Below are 26,485 nucleotides of genomic sequence, written 5' to 3' on the forward strand. Positions count from 1 at the left end.
GAGTAACAATACTGTGAATGTAACTGATGTGGGGGGTCAGATACTTCAACACTTTTTCTCAATTCCACGCTGATTTATCCGTACGCAGAGAACTATATATCTCAGAATTTCTGTGCGTTCAACGTTTTCTGGATTACTGTGAAGGTAATTTTTCATGCAGGTCTTTGTACATGAGGTCCCTAGTGAGTAGGGAGAAAGGTGACTTCATTCAGTCCTCTTTACAAACCGCTTTAAAGGGTGGAGAGAAAATGCAGAGCCATTCAACCAACTCCTCCCACAGAGGGGAAACACCTCCCTCTGGTTCACTCCCATCACTCTGAAGTAAAAGCCCACACAGTTCCACCAAAGACGAATGGGTCACACACAGGTGTGACTGCATCTCATGAGGACGTGCTCTCTATTTGTTAACCCTCTGGGATATAATTAGTTGTTTTTAATCTGAGGAATTAAACTGCTACTCAGTCTAGTGAATGCTCCTCTGACTGCTATATTTTACCATTAAATAGCTTAAGGTTGGACTTGCTGAGCTATTGAAAAGTCAGAGAGATGCATTTTGATGAGATACTTCATGTGATTGGAGGCTTTGGGAAGTTCCAGAAGATCTTGTATGTATGGATATGTCTGCCTCAGGTTTTCCTGGCATTCCACATGCTGGTCTCAATCTTCACAGGGGCTGTTCCTCCTCACTTGTGTCGCACCAAACAGCCCCCAGATGGTTCTCCAGCCTCTTTCAACTCAAGCCTGATGATCTCTCCCAGCATTTGGCCTGAGGTCACCTGCCCAGTCCCCTTCAACCAAAGTGCTGCTGTAGCTTCTGGTGATGGAGGCCCTTCAATGAGCTGCCAGGGGGGCTGGGAGTACAGCACTGAGACATTCCAAAGCACAACAGTGTCTGAGGTGAGTGAAAAACAAAAACTCAAATTTTCTGAATTTTGTGAGTATCATGAAGCCTTTGAGCTGCTGCAGAATGTGGATTGGTTTAATGGCCTCCCCTCAATGGCCTGGTGATATATGAGACAGAGTGGAGAAGGGTGAGGGTTGAGGGATTGACTCCTGTGGTGCAGGCATCCTTCTCACACATACTGGAAGGTTTTGTAACACATGAACGTGAGCTGTGCGTAACAGCAGCAGTTATGTGACTGAAACGATCTGATTGGACAGGACAATGTCACATGTGACTGACCAGATCAAGAACTACAAGATGGAGTTGGTTAAGGCAAGAGGGGAGTTTTACAGATCTTATTTGGAAGAGGGTTGTTGGGTTCATTGTATTCACACCATATGGATAACATACAGTATATAGGATCCTATAGACAACTATTCAAGTTTGGTTGATCTTAGTAGAGGAAAGCACATGGTGACCACATCAATACATACTCCTCAAAAATGTTCAAATTCCTGTTATATTGATCTTATATGTCTATATAAACCAACACATAAAAATGCTTAAACACATCTTAGATTAACATAATAGTTTGATGATGCTTTATATCAAGATTAGGGTTTCACCCACTTATTTTCTCTCTGCTCTTTTTCCAGTGGAACCTAGTATGTGACATGGCCAGTTTGAACTACATGAGCTCATCCATCTACATGTTTGGCCTCCTTGTTGGAGCTGCTTTGTTTGGATGCCTGGCTGATAAGTGAGTTGACTATTAAGAAGCAATCTTTTGGCGATCGCTGTGTTCTTGAGTTTTTCAAATATAGTTTTTCATCAGTTTAAGCATTGAAATGATTATGGTTATCTACCAGATACGGCCGTAGGAACATCATTCTTATCAGCCTGGCCATGCAGGCCATCTTTGGAGTCGGTGCTGCGTATGCTCCAAATTTCCATATTTACACCTCCCTTCGATTTATGGTTGGGATGTCCGTCTCTGGTGTCATCATGAATGCTTTTGTGCTCGGTCAGTGAGGAATCTATATTTCATTCAAACTGAAACTTCTAATTTAATTGTAATTTAATTGTAAAACATAAGGAGGAAATTAGACCATTGAATACCAAAGAATTCATTTTATTGTGTTTATACGTTCATGTCCGTCAGGTACGGAATGGACTGGATCAAAGCAGCGAATGCTAGCTGGGATCATCACGGATTATTCCTTTGGTGTTGGTTACATCCTTCTGGCTGGAGTGGCATATCTCATCAGAGACTGGCGGACCCTGCAGCTTGCTATATCTGCACCTGGATTTCTCTTCATCTTCTACATCTGGTGAGTGACCACATTTCTCCTTTTTGAAAAGGAAGTTACACTTCATCGAGCTGAAATGTTGACTAAGTTTCAGTCAATAGTTCTTCCTGTGTTTGTGCTAAAGTAAGAGCAATAAGCACAGACTGGATGATGCAGTTTTTTCTGTTGATCAAACCTAATATTACATCTTTAGGGTCCTGCCAAAGTCAGCCCGCTGGTTAATGGCTAACAACAGGAAAGAGGAAGCATGGGAGCTGATCCAGAAAGCTGCTCTGATGAACGGGAAGCCCTTCACACTGGACCCAGAGATGTGTCAGGTATTCCAATTCTAAAAAATGATTCAGTCTTTTGATAATAGAAGAAACTTACCTTATGTTTTTCACTTCTTCAGCCTTCTGCTGTTTATTTTATTTTTCCTCAACCATTCATAATCTTAGTGATATTTTTTACTTCTGCGTAATTCACTCATTCTATTGCAATGTGATTTACAGTCACATTAATCCAAAAATGAGCTCTGATTGTTCTGCTACATCCTACTGGAAGCTTTGTGTTGACTCTGCAGAAAGAAAGTTTGCTGGTCTAGTCTTCATATTAACTTGTATCTTCATTGTTTCCGATTGTTAGATGGGTTGACAGAATTTTTTAGGAACTCGGAGACTCATCTCCAAGACCATGGAATTTTAAGAGTATTTTTGTTTATTTTGTTTTATTTGTTTGTTTCAGACCACACAAATTCTGATGAAGTAACATTCTTTTTCTTCCCTAACTTGCACACCACTGTAACACACAATTTAAAACAGAATGCTTTTTCAGTTTGAATCTACTGAGTGCATTCCAGTGCATGATTGTAAAATGTATAGATAAGATGGCGTATTACTCAATCTTCTTACTGTTTGTCAATAGCAGCCTTTTTCAGCTGTACCATGTCTTCTGTCAGCTCAGAAGAAATTTTTATGTCGCTGTTGCTGCAGATGTTTGAAAACCACCTGCTTAAGGACGAACTGCGGACCTCATTAAAACTACAGTGACTGTGCAAGACAGTCCACAGGGGGTTTGATAAGCAACCATAGTTAAAGGTGGAGCAGAGGATCAGCAGTTTTCTTTTTTTTACTTTACAGCTGTGATAGCAGTGTCTGTTACTCTCTCTTTCATTACCCACCAGGTCTATAAAAGTGAGGGGAAAACTGAGGTGAAGAAGAAGCACTCCGTCTTTGACCTGGTTCAAACTCCCAGGATGAGGCAGCAGTCTCTAATTGTCTTTTATCTCTGGTGAGACTGAACAAAACATTCCAGTTTCCAAGTGTCCTTGGGCAAGACATTGAACCCTAACCTAACCACATTAATAGGAATAGGAAAAATAGGAATTTATAAGTTCATAAAAAAAAAATTTCTTAGTTTACTAATAATTAGAAGTAACTTAATTGGTTGGCTATTTGTCTCAGAAAATGACTTTTTTTTACAAGGTATGACTTTAGAAATGTTTCTATGCAGACAGAAATACATTTTTAGTGAAATACTGATTAAATGGGTAAGTGATGGCAGGAGGAATATTATTGATTTCCATTTTAGAGATTTTTATTGCAGTACTTTTTTGTGGAAATTTAGCAAAATATTTTATATTCTTGGTGCATGATAGTAAGACATATAAGATTAAAAATACAACTACAAGTTAGGATGTTGTCAAAATCACCATTTAACATAGATGGTAATAATACTTCAGTTTTAGCTCATTATTCAAATGGCAACAAGATTCTACTGCCAGACTTTGTTTGTATGTAACAAAACTTTTTTTCAGGATAGGTAAATATGTGAGGTAAGTGGATGGATGAATAACTTCTACTGGATATTAAAAAAAACTTTAAATAAGCATGTGAGACTAGCCTAGAGTGAGACAGAGCTGAATATACACACATCACAGCAGCCTGTCTGCCTCCATTAACGTCCCATTCAGATATTTGTGTTCACGTGAATAAGCATTTTCCCAAAGTACACAGAAACCAGTGTCCACACTCATACTGGAATGGACTAGTCAGATTAGATTTGACATCAGCACAGAATGACTCCATCGAAAAAACTAACGACAATGGATAAGAGCATACTCAAATTGGGAAATATTTTTGTATTTAATTCAATTTGTCTGTGTGTTGTCAGGTTTGTCAATATCCTGGTATACTATGGGCTATCCCTCAACATATCTGACTTTGGAATGAACATCTATCTGACTCAGATGATCTTTGGCCTGGTAGAGATGCCTGCTCGCACTATTACCCTGTTCACACTCAACCGCTCCCGCAAATTTTCCCAGCTGGCTTTCCTATTGGTTGGAGGAACCGCGTGCCTGCTGACCATCTTTGTCCCCAGCAGTAAGGACCACAGCATTCCATCTGCAATGATTTCCCTAAGATGCAGAGTAACCTGAAACATTTGCATTAACAGAAGGTCAACTATTGAGTTGAGGAATATCAAGCGCCGTTGTGTATTGTGTAATGCAGACAAGCCTGCACAATGACAGAAAAATACACAAAACATCAGAAAAACATATAACTCTAAAAAACATACAAAATTATAGAAAAATGCACATGAACAAAAGTTGACAAACAGATTTAAAACACACAAAACAACAAAAATACACAAATGTGCAAAATGACAACAAAAATACACAAAGGGCCTGTACTACAAAGCTGGATACGTATATCCGGGACATCTCACAGTTACCAAGCTTCACTGAACCAAACATTCTCCATCACATAGCAGCCGTACTACGAAGCTGTTATAAATGTGTTTTCCAAACTGGACACAATGACAGTTAACCAGTGACGTGCAGTCAGGGTAGGCAGGGTAGGCAGTGCCTACCCAAGGGTGAGTTGATATTTTGATTATTTGTTTTAATTATAATATAATTATAATTTATTTTTCAATTTCCGATAGCCTACAGTACCTATAAGTTTTATAAGCATTTTGTTCTTTTCATAGCCCAAATGACTTAACAGCGCTATTTCCTGGTACGACAGAGACGCTGCACAGTCTCACTCCTCTGTAAGGCAGGAGGAGGCCACACCCTCTCCCACATTACTGCTCTACCTTTGGCCCCATAGCCCAGGGGTCTGCAACCTGCGGCTCTGGAGCCTCATGTGGCTCTTTGACTCTTTTGCAATGGCTCACTATAGCTTTAAAAAAAAAAAAAACTATTGAAATAGTTATCTTCTAACAGAGGGTATTAATGATTGATGATTTTGACACCAAATAAAATCATGATATAACGAATTGTCGACCTAAAAGTAAATCACAATAACTGCAATAACTCTGCCACCTTCCTACTTCACCTCCTGAAACATCTACAGACCATTAATTTCCCTGCACCTGTGGTTAACCTTAAGTTTTAAATCCCTGGTGAGATAATTAAATCAACTAAAACACTATTCTGGAAATAAATGTACATTTTTATTGTGTGCGGACAGATTCATTGAACTGTCAACATGTCGGCTTGTTTCTAGCCCTTCAAATACATTATCGAAAAAAAATATTCTTTACATAACATTATCCAATATAATTTTGCCTGTATAGAATGTTATACACTGTTATCTTCATTAAAAAGGTTTTATTTTTCGGCTCCGGAAGGACTTTAATCCAAGTGAGATGAGGCAAAATGGCTCTTTTGAGAGTACAGGTTGCAGACCTCTGCCATAGCCTGTGTTTATATGTGTTTGCGCATGCGCAGTCAATTCCCCAATATGAAAACCATTTACTTAAAAAGGCAGCTCTCTACGCTGCTTTTGGACGTAACTGTGCTATGCTAAATGCTATACATACGTTCACAGTGCATTAGTGAATTGATGCAGCGTGGCCGCTGCTATGTTCTCGAGCTAATGGGTGGGATAACACTACAGTCAGGATGACAGCGCAAGAGACGATAAAGAAACTTTCTTTTGAGGAAAAACGACAGCTTTTAAAAGATGGAGACCAACACCTGAGCTACCAGACCTTCAGCAAAAGTAAAGTCAGAAAATTGTTGGTATTTTCTACAGTGAATGGTACAAAAGGAAGGAATGGCTTTGTGGATGATCCTCACTGAGGCTGTTCTGAGTTGTTGTTGTCATTTTCTCCGTGTTTCTGTGTTTCCAACACAAACAATGGATGCGCTGCCGTGTCAGAGATATATCTTGTTGGGAGAGTATGGAGGCTATATTGAATAATTGTTTATGTTTCTTTAATGGGGTTTTACAATGTTGATTTTGTTAGATTAACACTTGCCAGCAGAAACATATGAAATTGTCATTGGTGTCGACACTGGTGGTCTCGATTTGCAACGCCCTGCCTACCCAACCCTAGTGCTCACGGCACGTCATTGCAGTTAACACTAGAGCGACTGCTCCTCACTGTGGCACCTTGAGTTCTCAGTGGTCTCCTGATGAGATCAGACAATTACAGGCATGTATTAAACCTGCTCTCAGAGATGGGGGGCTCAGTAAACAGACATGGATCATTACAATTTGACTTCCCATGTTAGGGGTAATGATAACTGGCCACAATACAACTTTAAATTGCCAGAGCCAAGCTGGCAAGGGTTAATGTTTTTTTTTTTTTTTCTTTTCTTTTTTAGACCTATCAGTCATCAAAACTGTGCTGGCAATGATTGGGAAGTTTGGGGTCACAGCCTCTCTGTCCATTATTTACGTCTACTCAGCTGAGGTGTTTCCCACTGTTATCAGGTGAGTGTCATCCTTTCACAGACACACATACACACACACTAATGTCCTACATCCCAATGTGTTCCCCTTACCACTGGCCCCTGACAGATGATTCCTTGCAGTGTTTAAGTATGTCCACCAGAGGTAGACAAAGTACTCAACTTCATTACTTGAGTGAAAGTACAGATACTCCTAGTCAAAAACTACCCCGATACAAGAAAAAAAAGGTCAGTCAAAACACGACTTAGGTGAAAGTTCTGAAGTCTGCACGGATTATGGCTGCACGCTATTCTCCCGTCTGTCACTGGGTGCCTTCATCCCAGAGCACATTACTCCACTCTCTACTACAGTCTACACTGGCTCCCAGTCAGCCTCAGAATAGACTTAAAAGTTCTGCTGCTGGTGTATAAATCTGTGAATGGGTTTGGTCCAGAATACATCAGTGAGATGTTAGTCAGGTATGAACCCAGCAGGTCTCTCAGATCTGTGGACACAGGTCAGATAGTGAAGCCCAGAGTTCACAGTAAACATGGTGACGCTGCTTTTAGTTGTTATGCTGAAGTGGAACAAACTGCCAGCAGGGTTGAACTCATCATCTAATGTGAACATATTTAAATCAAAGTTAAAGGCACTTTTTTTCTCTACGGCGTATGATTGAGAGGGAGATGCTTGGTCATGTTGTTGTTGATGTAATGTGTTTGTTGATGATTTTAAATAAATGTTTTTTTGCTGCTGATTTTAATGTTCTTATTGATTTTTAAGCTGTTGAATGTTTTCTGCTGCACTTTATGATCATGTAAAGCACATTGAGTTACCTTGTGTATGAAATGCGCTATACAAATACATTTGCATTGCCTTGCCTTGCCTTACACTCTGGGTGCATAACTGGGATGAAGGTGTTCCCAGTACAATCTGGCCTTATGCGCCTTTAGGAATATTCTCCCATCTGCTTAAGATCTTTTCTTCCTAAGCTCTTCTGATCCTGGAATAAGTGCAATGCCACGGGAAGGTAAAACATTATATTGCACTTGAAGTTTGGACTCATATACAATTTTACTCTACATGTACAAATAAATGAATTCATCAATGATATTGCATATCACTTATGTGCGTTGGGTCGATTTATGCACGGTGGGCATGTCAGGAGCCTTGATGGGAGAATACGCATAGGAGATATGTGCGTGACTGCAGGCGTGCAAAAATCACTTAAGTAAGTTAAGTCCAATGTTGCCCCCAGTTGCCCATGCCTGATCTAGTACTTTAGTTACTTCTAATGTAGTCCCAAAGTACTTTACAATGTTACAATATTATTATATTAAAATATGGTCTCCTGCCCAAAAGCACTTTCACACATGGACATTTATACAGCATTGGGATAGAACATCCAACCTCTCTATCCGGAGCTACATTTGCCCAGTGACTAAGAAGCTAAAATATTTCCCTCTTTAGCATCACCACCTGCTTTATTCTGTACCTTCTTTGCTTCAAAGTACATCAACTCGCAAATTTGATAATTATCTGATTTCTCTAATCAGATCAGTTGAGAACCAATAGAGTACTGGACAGAACCAATGCAATACTGAACAGAGCTCTCATGGCTTTTACTGAGTCTTTTTTCATGTCCAAACTCTCTTTTTCAGACAAAATGGAATTGGAATTGGATCCATGTTTGCTCGGTTTGGAGGCGTTCTGGCTCCCATGATGTACCTACTGAAGGGCATTAGTCCTCAAGCTCCCATGATTCTTTGTGGCCTGCTTCCCCTTCTCGGCGCCGGGCTCACCATGCTGCTCCCTGAGACTGCAAACAAGCCTCTGCCTGACACTATTGAAGACATCGAAGGATCCAGACTCAGGTTGGATTTGGCTTTTTAGCATAGGACTCTAATGCAACTGAAAAAAGACTTTACTAGAAACATTCTACTGTTGACTGTCTGTCATTACCCGTAAATAGAACCTGCACATTAGAAAAACAGCATATCATTTGTCATGCAGAAATATTACACAATAAAAGTCCCCACACGTATAATTTTTATGGAATCTCTCAGATTAATGACAGATTTAGAGGTTTTGATTTCTTTGGTAACATTCAAAGCTTTGCTGACATGTATGAAATTCAGACATGTTGCAAGTTTCTAGGATGGTTGTAGATTTGAAGAATTTGGACCAAAGATTGGCAACTGTTGTCACAGTGGGGGCTTCAAAAACTGTGATTGTCTGATCCGAGGGACGCAGCATCATTTATGTCAGTATTTGAAATAATGACCAATCCCAGCATTAATACAGGAAAGAAGACAGGGTTTTGTGTATTTTTGGAGTCATTCTGTGTATTTTTGTTGTCATTTTCTGTATTTTTGTTGTCATTTTCAAACCGGTGACCCTCCAATTACAAGCTTGTTTCTCTAACCATTACAGTATTTTTCTGTCATTTTGTATGTATTTTTTGTAATATTTTTTGTGTAATTTTGCTGTTTTTTTTTGTAATTTTCTGTAATTTTGTGTGTTTATTTTGGGGGTCACACAAAAATAGAACGGGAGGCGCATGTGGCTCCAGGGCTGCCAGTGGTCCAGGTTTTCCAGTTTTTAAGCAATAGCTTAAAAAACACAGGTGATAATTTTGGCCTGAGTACATTGGAAGAAATTAGTCAATTAAGCCAAAACCCGAATATGGGAACAGTTTGGTGAGACCATGGAGATTGACTTCCGAACGACTTTGAAAAGGTTCTGGACCACCATCCAGAGTCTCAGGAGGGGGAAGTAGTGCTGACCTCGACTCCAGATGTAGTGGATTGGTGGATGGAATACTTCGAAGACCTCCTCAATCCCACCGACACAGCTTCCGGTAAGGATGGATGAGACCCGCCCAGAGTTCCTCAAGGGTGGATGTTGTGGGGCTGTTATGGTTAACACGACTTTGCAACATTGCCTGGACTTTGGGGGCAGTACCTTTGGATTGGAAGATTGTGGTTGTGGTCCCTCTTTTTAAGGATTGGGGATCAGAGGTTGTGTTCCCACTATAGAGTGATCTCACTCCTCAGGGGTACTGGAGAGGGGGGTCTGCTGGATAATCAAACCTCGGATCAACGAGGTGAAATGCGGTTTTCATCCAGGTTATGGAACTGTGGACCACATCTTCTCCCTCTGCAGGGTCCTTGATGGTGCATGTAACTTTGTCCAATCAGTCAACATGTGCAAACAAGGAAGTGTGAAATGAGACTGCACCCGTCACCACAACCCCGCCGGTCTGGGCGTAGTCCCGTAATCTGACCCCCATCCCAGATCAGTATATCTTAAAGACCAAACAGGTTTTTGGACTTTTGAAGGAAACATGGAGAAAATGCACACAAATACAGAGAAAACATGCAAACTCCACACAAAAATGTTCCTGGTCTTGATTGTGGGAGTGTAACGTAAGCATAACATCACCGGGTAGACATGTCATTTAATGATTCTCTCTTTCGTTGTCTTAGGGAAGATGACGCTGCTGGTATCTTTCTTTCCTGATTGAGGAAAGAACAAGTCTGCACCAGCCCAACCGAGGCATGAGCCTCCATTCCTCATGAAGTCTATGCTTCCAGTGGAAGTCCATCTTAGACTTTGTTTCATGGTCTTATGGGTTTGTTTACCCACTTTGTGAAAAGCAAAAGCAGTGTTGGTTTAACATATTTTTTTTTTAGTTGTTGTTGGTGTGTGCTAAATGTAGCTTTCTATAACACGGTAGAACCCTGCGATGTGAAAGTGTGGTGAAAGCGCTGACACGCAGTATCACACAGCTGAACCACAAACAGTCAACATACTGCCTTCATCTTTGATTAAAACTGTTTGTGTGCAACTTTTGTATATTATTAGATGTTTGTCAGGAGATTGTGTGTACTGGTACATTTTTTCATTCTTTGGGTCATTAAACCTTAAGAGCTTGGTTGAGTATCTTTCCTACTTTTTATGTCACAATTGATTTCTAGTTCAATTCAGAGACAATCACTTTTTTAAAATTCTCATTATTCTATTCAACTTTATTTATATAGTGCCAAATACAACAACTGATCTCACGGCACTGTTTGTTTAGTGTTTAGGGATGCACACAATTGGATTTTTTCGGTACACGGATATCGATACCGATATTTTTTATTGGGATTAGCATACAGAATTATGCATTCGGTGCATGGCTATATGTATATGAGGAAAATAACTAATGCATTTTGAAATTCGGTGAATATTTCTACTGTGAGATTGGATGATTCTTACCTCAGTTGATTTACAAGCACTGCTGCAGTCTGCTTCACACACGCAATGAGGCATCTATGTATATGATGTCTATGACATTATTGTTGGCAGAATGGCCAATGTCCGATACTTTATTTTAAAGTCAATATCGGTCGATCTCGTTAACTTGCTGATAATATTGTGCATCACTAGTTCTGTTTTAATGGGGAAAAAACAATATTTCCATATGTGTAGCATCAGTGACGAGGAAGAGGCAAAACTCCATTTGAACAGGAAGAAACCTCCAGCATAAGCAGATTGAGAGGTGGGATACATCTGCAGAATTGGTTGGAGTTAGTGGGCAGGAAGAGGAGAACCGAACAGACTGGTAAGAAAGAACATCAGAAGATCACAAACTGGTTATACTGGGGAAATTAAAAATAAAAGTGTGAAGAGTGAGGAGAAAGCGCAGACTAGAGAAAGAGAAACATGTTACAGCATCAACATTTACATGCAATCTGGTTGAATTTTAAAAAATGAATATGGAAAACACGGAATTTGGGAAAAAATAAAATATTTTTTTTTAAACTACTTTGTATGCACCAATTTCATAATACAGAGGCAAACGCTATACCAAAAATGATTTTGAAATATTTCATTAATAAATATTTAATGAGTAATATAGTTGTCTTTGTCACATTTTATTTGGCATTTGTAAATAATTATGCACATTTACAGATATTGTACATGATATGAGTGATGACACGTGTTATAAAGGCTGTTTTGCACAATAGGTGTGGCTTCATATTTTTACTTGTTCTTTGGTGTACCCACTGGTGTAGGATTCCATTCACAAGAAGTTTTAGCTTCATCATGCTCGATACAAAAAAATATGATCTCAAAGCTTCCATTTAATCAAAACTGGTGTGTGGCCATGGGAAGAAAAATCCTATTCATGTTAACAAACCCGTCTAAGACTTCATTTTTAAATGTATCATCTTCAGCTCAATGCATAGATAAACATACACTAACATATTTTTGCAATTGTTACAATGTAAAATGTCACCTTTGCATCAAAAAAGTGTGAGAATAAATGAACAATATGTAGACAATAGATGGCGCCACAACCTCAATAACACACAAAAATATATACAGCATTAGCACTGCAGCTCCCTGGTAGCGTACACATGGTTGATAAGTGGGTATTTAGGGCCTGTACTACTACTCATCATGCTAACTTCTGGGATTTATTGCGTGTGTGTTGTACTACGTTGCTGGTTAACTTTTTACCGGATTAAATCACCATGGTAACTTAGGCTGAACACCTAACCTGGTCGGGACCAGGTTGTGAAGTGGATAGTATCCGAGTACAAGTACAAAAGCCCCGCCTTCTAACCAATCAGTTCTCTTAGAAAATGAGCTGCCCATTGTTAGAAGATCCTGGTTGGTGAAGATCTGACAGCTGTGATTAGGAAATAAAGATTATTAATGGATAAATGTAATCCTTTTATTTAGCGATGACATCCTTTATGAAATAAACAGAATTATATCTGATAGACTGATCTACAGTCAGCTGATGAAGCAGGGTTCACTGAGTCAGTGGAGCAAAACAATGGGCTCTCATCCCAGTGTGTGTGTGATAAATTGAGGACGACGTGAAAAGAAACACGTCTGTGATGTAATTAAATGAAAACAATCAGAGCTCTGTCCGTTTATCATCCAATAGATTAATATTGTATAATCTCACGCTTTTTCGCATAAACAGTGTCGGCAGCTTCCTGTTTGCTCTTTTCTTCCTGCAGCAACAGTGTTGTTTTTTGTCTGAATTACAAATTGTAATTCTTTATATTTTTAAACAACTATTTCTCAATTGTGACGTAAGTTGCTCTGCACAATTTCACTGTGATTGTGATTGGTCTGACACTGCAATCTCCAACATTTATATGGGAGCGAGCACGTTGCCAGGCTGTAATCACCTCGCCTAAGTAAACGTGTTGATAGCCTGCTTCGTAGTACAGCTGCTCTGTGACAGCGAATGTTTGGTTAAGTGATGCCCACTAACTGAGAGATTACCCACATACACTTATCCAGCTTCATAGTACGAAGGCCCTTTGGGCGACTATTGTGCAGCCCCCAAAGTAAAGAGAAAATATGGCAAACAAACACACAAAACATCAGCAGAAATACACAAAATGAGTCCAAAAAAATATCACAGATGAATCCATCCGTATTTCAGGTGGTTAATCAGCCCATTTTCCTAATTCCATTCCATTATTGAAGTCAATTCAATTACAAACCGATTCACGACTATTATTATCAATTCGATTTTTGAAATGATTGGATTTCTCTTTTGAGAAACACCTCATAGCACCTCCAATATTATATATTTCAAATGAAGTTAGCAGAAGTCGCCTGTTTGGTATTACAATTTTAAAAATGTAAATAACTTACTTTTAGAAATGTTATTTAATTGATTTATAAATGTCAATAATAAAATCGCTATTAATCGATTATCAATGCTTTTCACCATACCCAGTATTTTCTATTTTTAGTGTGTGTATATATATATATAAAACTTTATTTTAATTTATATTTATTGTTTATATTACTATACGTGGATATTTATCATATTTTGACAGTAGCTAAGCTTGATACCGTAATTAACTATTTTTTACTTACACGCACACGCCCTCGAACCGCAAGCTGTCCACCAATTGGTGCATTGGCCTGTCACTCAGAACTGAAGCGTAGAGAGCCGTTCACGTCCAATATAAAGGCTCCGAATCTGTAAACATCAGGTTTTTTTATTTATTATTTTTTTTACCTAATTAGGGACTAATCGTAACAAAGCAATATTTGTTTGCGGGTTTTCAATACTTTACCCATATGTATCAATATGATCTGTTATTGAATACTTTACTAATATGTATAATATAGGAACTTGCTATGGAGTCGACATTATAATGAGTTGGATGCAAAGTTGAACAAAACCACCATATATTTTAGCACTGCCCTTAAGAATGACTCGTTTGTAGTGAAGAAAACAAAGTTGAGTGTTCTCCTACTTTTACGTCCTGTTACACCTGCTGTGATCTTCTGCTACGTTCATATTTCCCACAGTCCCTGAAGGCAGCAGCAGCAGCTCCATTGTGGCTCAGTAGAACTAAAACGCCATCACACAAAGCGGCTCCGGGGAGCAGCAGCGCGACGTCAGGGCGACACCGGGAGACACCGGGGAACACCACCGTTTGCTGGCTGGCTTCACACCGCCATGGGCTTCACGTTAGCGGGCTGTGGACGTGTCTGAACTGGTAAGAAACTGGCCGCCCTGGTCCGCTTAGTGCTGCGTTTACAGCCGAATGAATGGCTCTGATTTCTCAGGCTTGAACTGTTTTACCTGGTTGTGGCTGTACTCTTATCCCTGCTTCTGTAGTTTTAACATGACTCTCACAAAGCGTCACAAACTGAGTAAACAAGTGTCTTTAGAAAGTATGTGATCACACACACACACATGCACAGGGGCAGATCTTTGAGCTTTTGCTGGATCGTGGTGCGTTTAGGTGCTGTTTCTGGTTGTTTACCGAGCGTGCACCGTTCTCCTTCCATCATCAGCATCAGCATTATCATCAGCAGTATCTCCCACTGATGCTGAGTGGAGTCAGATGAAGGACACAGCCCCACGTTATGGACCGGGATGCTGTAGGTGTGTGTAGTGAGCATCCCACTGTGTGTGTGTGTGTGTGCTGCAGGTGCTTTGGAATGGACCACATGCAGTCCTTTATCTAATTTTGAACAAACCCACAGTAAATGCACACAATGACCCCCAAAATCACTCAAACTAACTCCAAAAACATACACAATTAGGGGGGTGCATTGCCATGACGATACGATATGATTCGTGGTTTGCATGTTACAATATATCCCAATTAGAGCTGGGCGATATATTGAAATTCAAGCTATGTCACGCTTTCTATTTTGGCATTATAGAGAATTACAATATTGCCTGTGTCAATATGTATATATTTTCTAGCTTATTTTTAAAACACTTGTTTTTGGAATCACTGCTTTCACTACTTCTCAGAACAGCATTAAAAAGCACAGTTAGATGGATTCCTGAGCTTGTTCTAACCCAGACTTTCCCCTAAACAAACCACACTACAGAACTCACTCACACAGTTTCACTCACGTGCTGTCCCTTAGGGGAGAATAAGACAAAAAAGTGGCACATATTGTGCAACTGTTTATTAATAAATGAGCCTGTGTGACATTTTGTATCAGCAAATTTAAACCAGAACTGTCTTTCTGGTCAGACTTCATTTGAAATAAAATTATGTAGATTTATATTGTATATCATCATTTTGAGATATGAGTTTTGGTCCATAACGTCCAGCCCTAGTAGGAATGTTCACAGCATTTCATTGTTAATAAAGGTAGGCCTACCAGATCCTAATCACCTAATTGTATTTAGGAAGTGGTTGACAAGTGGGTATTTTTGATTTATTTTACACCTGTCTTAAAATATGAGATATTTGAGTGGGAAAATTTCCCAAAACTTAACGGGTATGATCAAAAGTGTTGAGATGTGTGACAAAATGTAAGAACTATTTGAAGCTTGACATCAAAGATGACAGAGGAATACTGTATATCGTGTATGAACCACTGCTGCAGCATCAATAAAATCATCATTTTCAACAACTAGAGAGAGAACAGAGGACCCATCAGACCCCTCCTCTCTTAACACACCGTCATTGTCTTTTAGGGATGTAACGATTCACTCAACTCCCGATACGATTCACGATACTGGGTTCACGATACGATTCTCTCACGATTTATTTTACAAAATGGGACTGTACACAAATGACTGAAAAATATTCCTTTATTTTTTGGGGTAAAATACTGTACTAATTTCCTTTTTTTTTCATTGTCAAAAGAATCCCTTGATAAACTATTCAAAACAATGCAATTTAGGTAAAAATAAATCTTGAATGAAATAACTAAAGGAATAATACAAATGAAGAAGAAACCTATTCATTTAAATTCTAGTTCTATAGTAAACAATGCAAAACTGCATAATAGTTCTTTTTCTTTTTAAAAGTGCAAATGAAAATGTATTTTGTGCCTCAACAATTGGACTTTAAAAAAAACCCAGTCATTTCACTGTATTTACGTCAGATATTTGTTTGGACCAGCAGAGGGCGCTGGTAACCCAGTGGTCGGTTGGCATCCAGAAATTCTTGCAGTGAAGAAGAGATGCTATGCTAGCAGACAGAGCTAATAGAAAAACGTGACTCCTACAGATATTCACGCAACATTACAGATATTCTTTCGGTGCTAAAGGGGTAAGGAATCATTTATGAACATGTTTTAGAGTAGAAGGCGGCCAGAAAGAGAGTAGTAGCAGATTCTGCCCGCCGCCAACACTTCTGGACAAGAGAAGGATAAATAACGCCCTCTGCTGTTTAAAAAAAAGTACTGCGATTCAATTTTCACAGTATCGATGTGAACCGTGATACCTATGAATCGATTTTTTACTGCCTTGCGATTAATCGTACATCCCTAATGTCTTTACATTTACATTTAAAAACTATTTCAGTCTTTCGTGTTTCTACAGACAACTGTTCTTTGTAAAATAATCAAAACGTGGTGTAAGTCAGTTCCATGCAGTAGCAATATGTTTCACACAATAGTCAAAACTAAAATAATGTCTAGCTTGAATTACAGCAAACATTTCTGTTCAAATACAGTAACTCTGTTTGTTTTGCTCATACATTCAATAAAAAGTTAATTTAAAAAAACAACAACTTGGCATTTCTTTAAAGGAGAATAGGGCAGGATGTATAAATCAGACTCCATAGTGACACCACGGTGGTTAGTGTAACTGCAGCCATCAGCGAAGCGATCTAACGCGCATCAACTGTTTAGCCCCGGAGCACAGCTTATTAGATACTGTGACTAGAGGATGGATACCCGACGGCACCGAATGGGTCGGGTTCATACAGATATTTATAACAGGTGGTTGTATTTGGTCACATAGTGTATTTTGTGCGCCGCGTTCTTCCTTTCCTGCTGCAGCTGCTGTAGCCCTGAAGAATGCAGCTTTAACTGTAACAGTGAGAGCAGGATCCCCGTGGAGGGAGGATGGAGCAAAAGAGGACAATTATAAAGGAATACATCATTGAAACATTCCTTTTTCTGGCTCATAACATGGATTATCCTTATCTTTGATACATGGATTATGTAAATAGATCTGATGGGTTTCTGGCGTGCACTGCGCCTCTGTTTATGTTTGACGATCGCTTGTTACTCATGCGCTGATCTGATGTTCACATTAGCAGTTGTTTGTTAATAAAATCGATGCTTACCATTAAAACAAATGTAAATATATCATTTCTTTAAGATAAAAATGAGGATTTCACTGTTGGGTCGGACTCAGACGAGAAAATGCTGGCCGATCCACACTCCAATTGTGACACGTTATTTTTATACTCGCCGTCCATGTGACTGTTTACTGCAAGACCTGTGCACATGCCTTTTGCGTACATCTGTGGAACCAAACATTAGTTTAGTCCACTGTGCTTGTCTTCTTTCAGTCTCCAAGCCGTCCTCTTCTCATTCTTCTTTATTTCTGGGTGTTGGGCTTCTCTCCAAGCCATCGAGAACGCGCACTAGCGTAATTTGACGTCATCATGTCTGCAGAACTGCGCGGGGGTAATTGGAGCCAGAAATGCAGTACAAAATGTATCACATTTTCTGTTAAACGCAATAGGGTGAAACCGTCGTGTGACAGGTTTATTTTACCCGACTGATGATGTGTTATTGCAATGTGCGGACTCTTTGTTTTTGAGCGCTTCATCACCCATTAGCAATAAAAGACTTAAAATGAATGTTTTTTTTTCACAGATCCTGCTCCATGCTCCTTTAAATATAAGCTATGATAGTGCAGTGATTATCTCACCTTCAAATATTGAGACACACACAAACCAGCGCGAGGAAACAATTGAAAATATGGAACCATTTTTAGCTGAGATTATACAGAATATCACAGTACTACTGCTTTTACTGAAGTTATGACTAATCAAAGTTATGATTATTTAATCAAAAAGTGCAAATATAGAAATCATATATTTAGTTATTGGTTTCTAAAATTGAACTTCTGCTTCCACAGATAGGAAGCGATGAGTCATAATGAGTTTTTAGGTTTTTGTTTGTTTCTGGCTGCGTTCTGCTAAAAATGGGTCTACGACCCAAGCTTAGAAATGTTTTTTTGTACCATAATTAAGTTGCATTTTGGGGAAATGACATTAAAGTTTGAGAAAAAGCTTGGATGTCCACACACTGAGACACTGAGAGACAACTGTGTGATAATTAGGATTGAATAAACATTATTATTCTCATAAAATTCTTACTTCTTTTTTTATTATTACCCTATTCTCGTAAAATTATGACTTTTCTTGTGACAGTAGGACTTTGTCCTCATAATATTTGGAGTCTTTTTTAGACTTTATTCTCAGTTTTTTTCTCTCAATGTGGCCCTAAAATACTGTCTTATTATTGTGCACATCAAGACAGGCAGAGAAAGATGCAAAACAAGACTCGCAAACATGTCACATGCATGGATGGACGTAAAGAGTAGTTAATAACGAGGATTACTTTAGTCCATTCATAGATGGGCAACTCTTAGTGAGGGATTGTCTGATCCGAGGGCGATATCGTCAACATTCATGTCAGAGTTTAGAATACTGACCCATCTGTGCGTTAATACGGGAAAAATAAAGGCTTAGCTCTGTTTTTCTGACATTTTTCTGTTTTTTTTAAGTGAATTTGTGTATTTTTGTTGCCATTTTGTGTAAAGGTGTAATAAAAAATTGTTTCGGCAATATATCACAATATTTTACCTCGCCGATAATTGTATCGATCCAAAAAATGTGCAAATTGATTTTTTAGATCATATTTTGTACACAAAAAAATCATGTAATGTCGCTAATATATGCTTACTAGGTGTCAGTGAACGACCTCACTCCTCAATGCGTTTTAGCTGATTGCACTTTATTTTCATAAAACATACTGGGCACTTTTATAGATGTATGTTACCTTTTTTTTCTTCTTTTTTTAAGAATTTAAGAACTTAACAGAATCAGAATCTGTTCTAGAAGCAAACTTATTGAAAAATGTAAAATTACGACTTGTTTTTGACGTTTTTACTAGAATTAGTTAGTTATCATTTACTTGTTCTCACAAGTTAAAAAAAGAAGAAATACATCAAGTACATCATACCATTTTGCACTTGTAAAGGTGAAATCTGTAATTATTGATATCACAATATATCGTGATGTATATTGTATTGTTTAGTATCAGGATTATGGCTGGGCGATGTGGACCAAAAGTCATATCTCGATAATTTTTCTCACAATAGCAATTTACGAATGAAGTCTGACCAGAAAGACTAATCTGGGTTAAATCTGCTGATGCAAAATGCCACACAGGCACATTTATTAACAAACAGTTGCACAAAATGTGCCACTTTTTCCTTTTTCTCCAATATAAAGGACAGCATATGTGAGTGAAACTGTATGTTTTAATGCTGTTCTAAGAAATACTGACAGCACAGACTCCTAAAACAAGTGTTTTAAAACAAAGTAAGCTATAAAAAATGTAAATGTTGATATATATTGTAATTTTCTATATCATCAAAATATCTTGGATTTCAATAAACCACTTTTGGTTTTTTCTCCTATATGGAACAGCACATGTGAGTGGCTTTTTTAGTGGAAGGTCTGAGTTAGAACACAATCAAAATTAATCTAACTGAGATTTTTAATGCTGTTCCTAGAAGTAGCAAAAGCAGTTACTCCTAAAACGAGTATTTTAATACAAAATAAGCTACAAAAAATATATATCGATTTTGGCGATATTGTAATTTTCTATATCGCCATAATAGAAAACTCAATATATTGAATGTCAGAGACTACTTGAAACAAGTGCACAACGTTATAGGACACCTGTACTGGAAATGTATAAAAATAATTTGTCTTTAATGTAATACCAATAAACAAGATATGTGCACATTTAACTAAAAACTGCCTCTTTTGCATGATATGATATCTTAAAGTATACAATCTTTAGTAGCAGACATGTTCGGCCAGATGTGACGTAAGGTCTTTGATTCCAGTGCAGTGTTGACATTAGGTCTCACCTGAAATTTTAGATTTGACTTTTATTTAGGTTTTTATTGTGCTTTTCTCCATATTTTCTTTGATATGGTTTTTAATGTTTTTATGGACAACACAATAATATGTGTTGGAGCTACTTCTGGCTAATTCTAATTTTTTTAATTGCTAATATTAGGTTCATGAGCAGGCTGTACCGCCAAGCAATGGAAACGTTTATATTTAAGTAGTGTTTCCTGTGTCCTTTTTATGCAGGAAAATGAAATGTAAAACCTGAGCTGTAAATGTTTCTGTAATGTTTGATGTAGTGGTTGAATCCCTGCTGTCAGGTGAGACAATCTATTCTATCACTGCATTAGACAGAAATGCTGGTGTCAGACTTACTCTTTTCTGGAATAGAAGAACCTTATATCATTGTAACAATGTAAAATGATTCAATACTCAATATTTTTAGATAGTTGAAAAATGTTATTTCCTATTGAAACCCTTTGAGGAACTGGAAACACTAGGGAGCATCCAACCCCACTTTAAAAAAATGAAGTTTTTAATATCTTTCTGTCCCCAATCTAAATTTGTTCCAATACTAAAAAATGATAACCAGGCAAAATATTAGCCAATTCTATCATTGTTTATGGGGTCCACCAAGCCAGTGAAAATGTTAACAAACACAGATAACACAAAATATGGATTATTTTTGTTGTTTTCCGGAAGAACATAATGACAAATTATTGCTAGATCATCAATTCATCATGCTAATTGTGTAAATGTGTCATTAGTGCCTTATTAAGTTTCATTATCCAATGCAAAATATAGAATTTATTCCAGCAAAAAAATACCTAAATTCTATATTAAATGTAAAATCATAATTGCTCATAATGGGGCACATGTAAAAATTTCAACCTTGATGTGGACCCCATAAATATGAATTATTTAACAAATATTTTGCAAGGCTTCCTGTTTTGGTCATTGGAACATATTTAAACTAGGGACAGATTGATTTTAGAACATTAGTGGGTTTCATGCACCCTAATATACACATAGGTTTTCTAACATAGTTTCATAAGAGGTGAGTTTTGAATGCAGCCCCTCCCCTCCTCATCCCCAGACTTTTGCTTTGGCATCACTGAGTTCTGATGGTGGGTCACATGGTCCGGCTCATGGGCTGGTGGGTAGAACCATCTGAGACTGACACCACAATAGAGCTTTGTTTAGTGTCTGCTTGGTTCCCAGGAGCTGTGTCTGCGTTGGTGCAGCTTTAATAGAGATATTGTAACTCCAGATGACTTAATGCTGTGGTTTGGATCAATGCCTGCTGTGATAGAGTGACTGAGGTCACACACACGTGAATCCAGAGCTGAACATCACACGATTGTCAGTGGGTCACGTTCAGCCAATCAGAAACTGCAGAGCCCTATAACTACTCCTCTATTAGGGCCAATGGCTCAACCACACATGGACCACTGGTTCTCACCATATTTCATGCTTATATTTTTTTGCCAGTTTAACCACATTCATGATTTGTCATGCGCTTTATTTGCCAGTTTAAACTAATTGTTCCAATATTGACACTTTGAACCCTTTTTAACCAATTTCTATGGTTTTTAAAATCCCATTTCACCACCTTTTCCACAATTTTAGTCACTTTTAATGTTTAAAGCACACTAATGGAGTGATATCCTGTACACACAAAATGCCAACAAAGATGAATCCAAAAAAGATAGAAATACACACAAACCCTTTGTTCTTACCTGTATTAATACTCAGATTGATCATTACTGTAGTTGTTGATAATGTGACCCTCAGTTTAGACAATCACATGTTTGTGTCCCCCACTGTCATAAAATTTGGACCACCTGCTTATTTTTGATTGACCATGAGGAGGATCCCTTGCAATTACACCACGGACCCCTGATTGAGAAACCCTGAAAGACCACCTCTTTTTTTCCTCAATCATCAGCTTGGTCATCAGTAATGTGTGAAAGTGATACACTTGTGTTTGGGCTTGTCCGAGCAGGGTCTGCTAAAGTGTCCTTTACAGCAGTGTTTCTCAAATGGGCGTACGTGTACCCCTAGGGGTACGTGATGGCACTAGAGAGGAAAAATGATAAATGAAAGCATTAAAAATATAGGGTTTTAAAATGTTTATTTTTAGTTAAAAATGATAATCATACGAAATACTACCAGCAACTCACAAAAGGACAAGAAAACACACAATATAAGATACAATTATACTTAATACAAAGAACAGAAAAACAATAACAAAATACACAAAATGACACCAAAAAATAGTGGTGAGTATTGGCAAGGATGTTGCAATTTGATACGTATCACGATACTTGGGTCACGATACGATATCACAATATTCTTCCCAGTTGATATCAAAATTAAAGGTAGAGATGAAAAATCAAGTTGCTGTACATGTTCATCAGAAGATATTGAACATTCAGAGGAAAAATTGAGTCAAAACTATTTGCTTCAAAACATCCTATTCATTATTTATTATTATTAGTATACAGTATATTATTAGTGTTACACTCTGCCATCATAAAATAAAGTGCAACAAGTTTCTTTTCACTGAAACTATTGTGTAGAAGTCTCAAAGTAAATATGACAACATAATGACGGCATTGTAACAACTGTAAGTGAGAACATTATGGATAAAGCACCCTGAGTTACTGACTGCACAAAAGTAAGAAAAAATAATTTGTGCTACTGTATCAGTTTAAGTGTTGATCTGAACATGAAAATAAAATACCTGTGCATACATAAATATTGCAGGCATTACACACTGCCATCATAAAATCAAGTAACCATTGCAACACATTGAGAGCATTGAGTAACCACTGAAATATTGCACAAATGCACAAAAATATTGATTAAAAATAAAAAATCGATTTTTTTTAATGAAAAAAAATAATGTAAAATCGTCCTCCAAAAAATCGCGATATATCATGAAGTCAATTTTTTTTCACACCCCTACCAAAAACAGATACAATAAGAGAGAAATTACTTAATATTACCAGCAACACACAAAGCGACAACAAAGACACACTGAATGAGAGAAAAATAAACACGATCACTACAAAATACACAATAACACAAACATAAGAAACAACAAAACAATAACAAAAACACACAAAAGAGGAAAATGTACTTAATAATAAAAGGAGCCATACAAGAATAAAATACACAAAATGACAACAAAAACACACAAAATTACACAAAAAAAATCTATACGGTATACGATCAAAAATGATTTTGATTAGAACATGAACTGAAAATATAAAGGTCAGTCTAGGAGGGAGATGACTGTAAATGATAGAGGAAATCCATTAGCAGTTTAAATAGAAGGGCTAACAGGCGTCGTGCGCAATCCCACTTGTCACTGCTAGTCTCTGTTTGATGACCAGAATGCACATTAGTCATTTCCTCCACTGAATCAAGCTTGCTCATTTACATAGAGTACTAGAAACACATGCCCGCACTGATCTCATATCCTGCTCTACATTTTCCACTTTTAATCTCCTCTCCTTCTCTACTTAATCTCTGCAATTCCATTTAGCTCACTACTGCGTTAGCCTTTTATGCAGGAGTTCAGCAGTGCAATGGAGCTCTGAAGTTTAGAATTTATAACTGCCCCACATCATAAACTGAGCATAAATCTTAAAATGGTGCTGACGAGCAGCCAGACCGGATGTCACTCCACTCACATGTTGTCACCCAGATGTCTCTGTGTTTAGGCTTGCTGCGAATGTATTTGTTTTGAACCAAAAATGACTTTAAATATGCCACCTAATTTACAGGGTACACACACATCCACTAGATGCTCCAAATTAAACATGCTATGGTGAAAATATTTGGAAATTCCAATAATCCATATTTAAAAATGGTTCTTCTGTTCACTAAATGCTAAGTGTATGTAAATTACTGTACACACGACAATCAGGCTGAGTTCTAATTCATACAGGCCAAGTTATTTTTTGAGTACAAGTATCCATGTTCTCCTACATTGTGTGGGCTTTCTTTGCCACCTCTGTGCACAGTCTATCAACAAGTATATCGTTCATTCGAATTAAATGAGAATGTATCCGTCTTTTTGTGAAAATATTTGTTTAGCGCATTTCATACACAAGGCAATTCAATGTGCTTTACATGTTTAAAAAGTGCAACAGGAAACATTTAACAGTTTAAAAATCAATAAGAACATTAAAATCAGCAGTAAGAACATTACATTTACAATGAAATGATAAAAAAAATCTCCCTCTCAGTTATACACGGTAGAGAAAAAGAGTTCCTTTAACTTTGATTTAAAAATGTTCCCATTGGATGCTGACTTCAGCTCTGCTGGCAGTTTGTTCTACGTCTTTGCAGCATATCAACTAAAAGTTTACTGTGAACTCTGGGCTCCACTATCTGATCTGCATCCATAGATCTGAGAGACCTGCTGGGTTCATACCTGACTAACATCTCACTGATGGATTCTGGACCAAACCCATTCACAGATTTAGGCCCCGTCCACACGGAGAGGGGTTTTAATGTAAATGGTCAAGTTTTTTAATCGTTAATTGCCACATGGCAATGACCATTTGGAAGATGAATACGATAACTTCTGAAAACGGGTCCCAGAGTGGGAAAGTCTGTGAACGCCACCTGCTGGGGCGTCGTGCGGACAGCGTATACGCATACTCTGCAGACAATGACGCCATAGCCCCGCCTCTCTCTTAATCAGCATGCACGACCCCCCGCAACAAAGCAGCAGCTCTACCTTGTCGTTGGTCCACAAGCAAATTTCCTGTCATGTCTTTGTTTAAATCTCTTTCATCTTTTCTTTTGTATGTCCTGTTGTTTCGTCAAACAAGTTTTATGTGCATCCTGGTTCCACTGGAGATTTCTTCCTGTTAAAAGGGAGTTGTTTTTTCCCACTGTCGCTAAATGCTTGTTCATGTGGATCTTGTTTGATTCTTTCTTTTTTATTATGAATTTTATGCGCATTGAGATGACTTTGTTGTAATTTGCACTATGCAAATAAAGTTGAATTGAATCCTCGGGTCTCTTCTTCTTCTTCTTCTTCTGCATTTATGGCAGAGTGGATGCCGCCCTCCACTGGTCTTTATTGTAACGACTAGATCCTCCCGTACGTTCCACTATCATGCAGGAACTGTAGCACAGCCTTAAAATTATCATTATGTTGTCATGGTTACTTCTTTATGACCAAAAATAGAAAAAAAACTCCACTCCGAATCCAGACATTGTTGCAAATAGATGCTGCCTTTCTCTCTGTGTCGTCTTTCCTGTTTCGGTGTAATTCTGTGGCAGCGTTACAGCGCCACATAGAGGCCTGCTATGTTTACTAGTTACAACAGCATTTTCCCCCTTTTCGTGTGGATGCACACATAATTACCTGTTTTAGGGGAATTTAATTTAATTTTGTCTTTGTGTGGACGGGGGCCTTATATACCAGCAGCAGAACTTTTAAAGTCTATTCTGAGGCTGACTGGGAGCCAGTGTAAACGCTTTAAAACTGAACTTATGTGCTCTGACCTCTTTGTTCGCGCCGTTCTAAACCAGCTGTAGCTGTTTGATGAAGACCATTACAATAGTCCAGTCTGCTGGAGATAAAAGCATGGACCAGCTTCTCCTGATGTTTCAGAGTCAATAATCCTTCCACTCTAGAGCTGTTCCTTAGGTGGTAGAAGCTGTTTTTATAATTGATTTAATATTTCTGCTAGGAATGTAACGATTAATCGTAAGGCAGTTAAAAATCGATTCATAGGTATCACGATTAACATCGATACTTTGAAAATTGAATCGCAGTACTTTTTTTAGACAGCAGATGGCGCTATATATTTATCCCTTCTCTTGTCCAGCAGTGTATACAGCGGGCGGAATCTGCTACTACTTTGTTTCTGGCCGCCGTCTACTATTAAATATGTTCATAAATGATTCCTTACCCCTTTAGCGCATAAGAATATCTGTAATATTACGTTAATATCTGTCACGTTTTTCTATTAGCTCTGTCTGCTAGCATAGCATCTCTTCTTCAATGCTAGAATTTCTGCATGCCAACCGACCACTGGGTTACCAGCGCCCTCTGCTGGTCCAAACAAATATCTGACGTAAATCAGTGCAATGACTTTTTTTTTTTTTTTTAAGTCCAATTGTTAAGGCACAAAATACATTTTCAGTTGCACTTTTAAAAAGAAAAATAACTATTATGCAGTTTTGCATTGTTTACTA

General features: G+C 38.1%; 2 protein-coding genes across 6 annotated transcripts in view; both read left to right on the forward strand.

The window, feature by feature from the left end:
• Positions 1-445: 445 nt before the first annotated feature.
• LOC114457838 (organic cation transporter protein) lies at positions 446-10,471 on the forward strand. Its single transcript, XM_028439950.1, has 10 exons — positions 446-897; positions 1,540-1,643; positions 1,753-1,907; positions 2,046-2,214; positions 2,387-2,510; positions 3,356-3,462; positions 4,345-4,556; positions 6,794-6,902; positions 8,522-8,734; positions 10,349-10,471. The coding sequence occupies exons 1-10, from the start codon at positions 547-549 to the stop codon at positions 10,380-10,382; spliced, it is 1,578 nt and encodes a 525-aa protein (XP_028295751.1). The 5' UTR covers positions 446-546; the 3' UTR covers positions 10,383-10,471.
• A 3,701-nt stretch (positions 10,472-14,172) lies between these two features.
• The window catches only part of fynb (FYN proto-oncogene, Src family tyrosine kinase b), a 103,193-nt gene continuing 90,880 nt past the window's right edge, over positions 14,173-26,485 (forward strand). For 2 of the 5 annotated variants that reach the window (XM_028439295.1, XM_028439296.1), the window contains exon 1: positions 14,175-14,392. The gene's annotated coding sequence lies outside the window, so the exon portion shown is untranslated. Of the gene's footprint in view, positions 14,393-26,485 lie in introns of all 5 variants that reach the window. The other 3 variants (XM_028439294.1, XM_028439293.1, XM_028439297.1) reach the window with 3 other exon arrangements.

Source organism: Gouania willdenowi, chromosome 24 (genome assembly GCF_900634775.1).
Source record: "Gouania willdenowi chromosome 24, fGouWil2.1, whole genome shotgun sequence".
In the NCBI taxonomy this organism is placed as follows: domain Eukaryota; kingdom Metazoa; phylum Chordata; class Actinopteri; order Blenniiformes; family Gobiesocidae; genus Gouania; species Gouania willdenowi.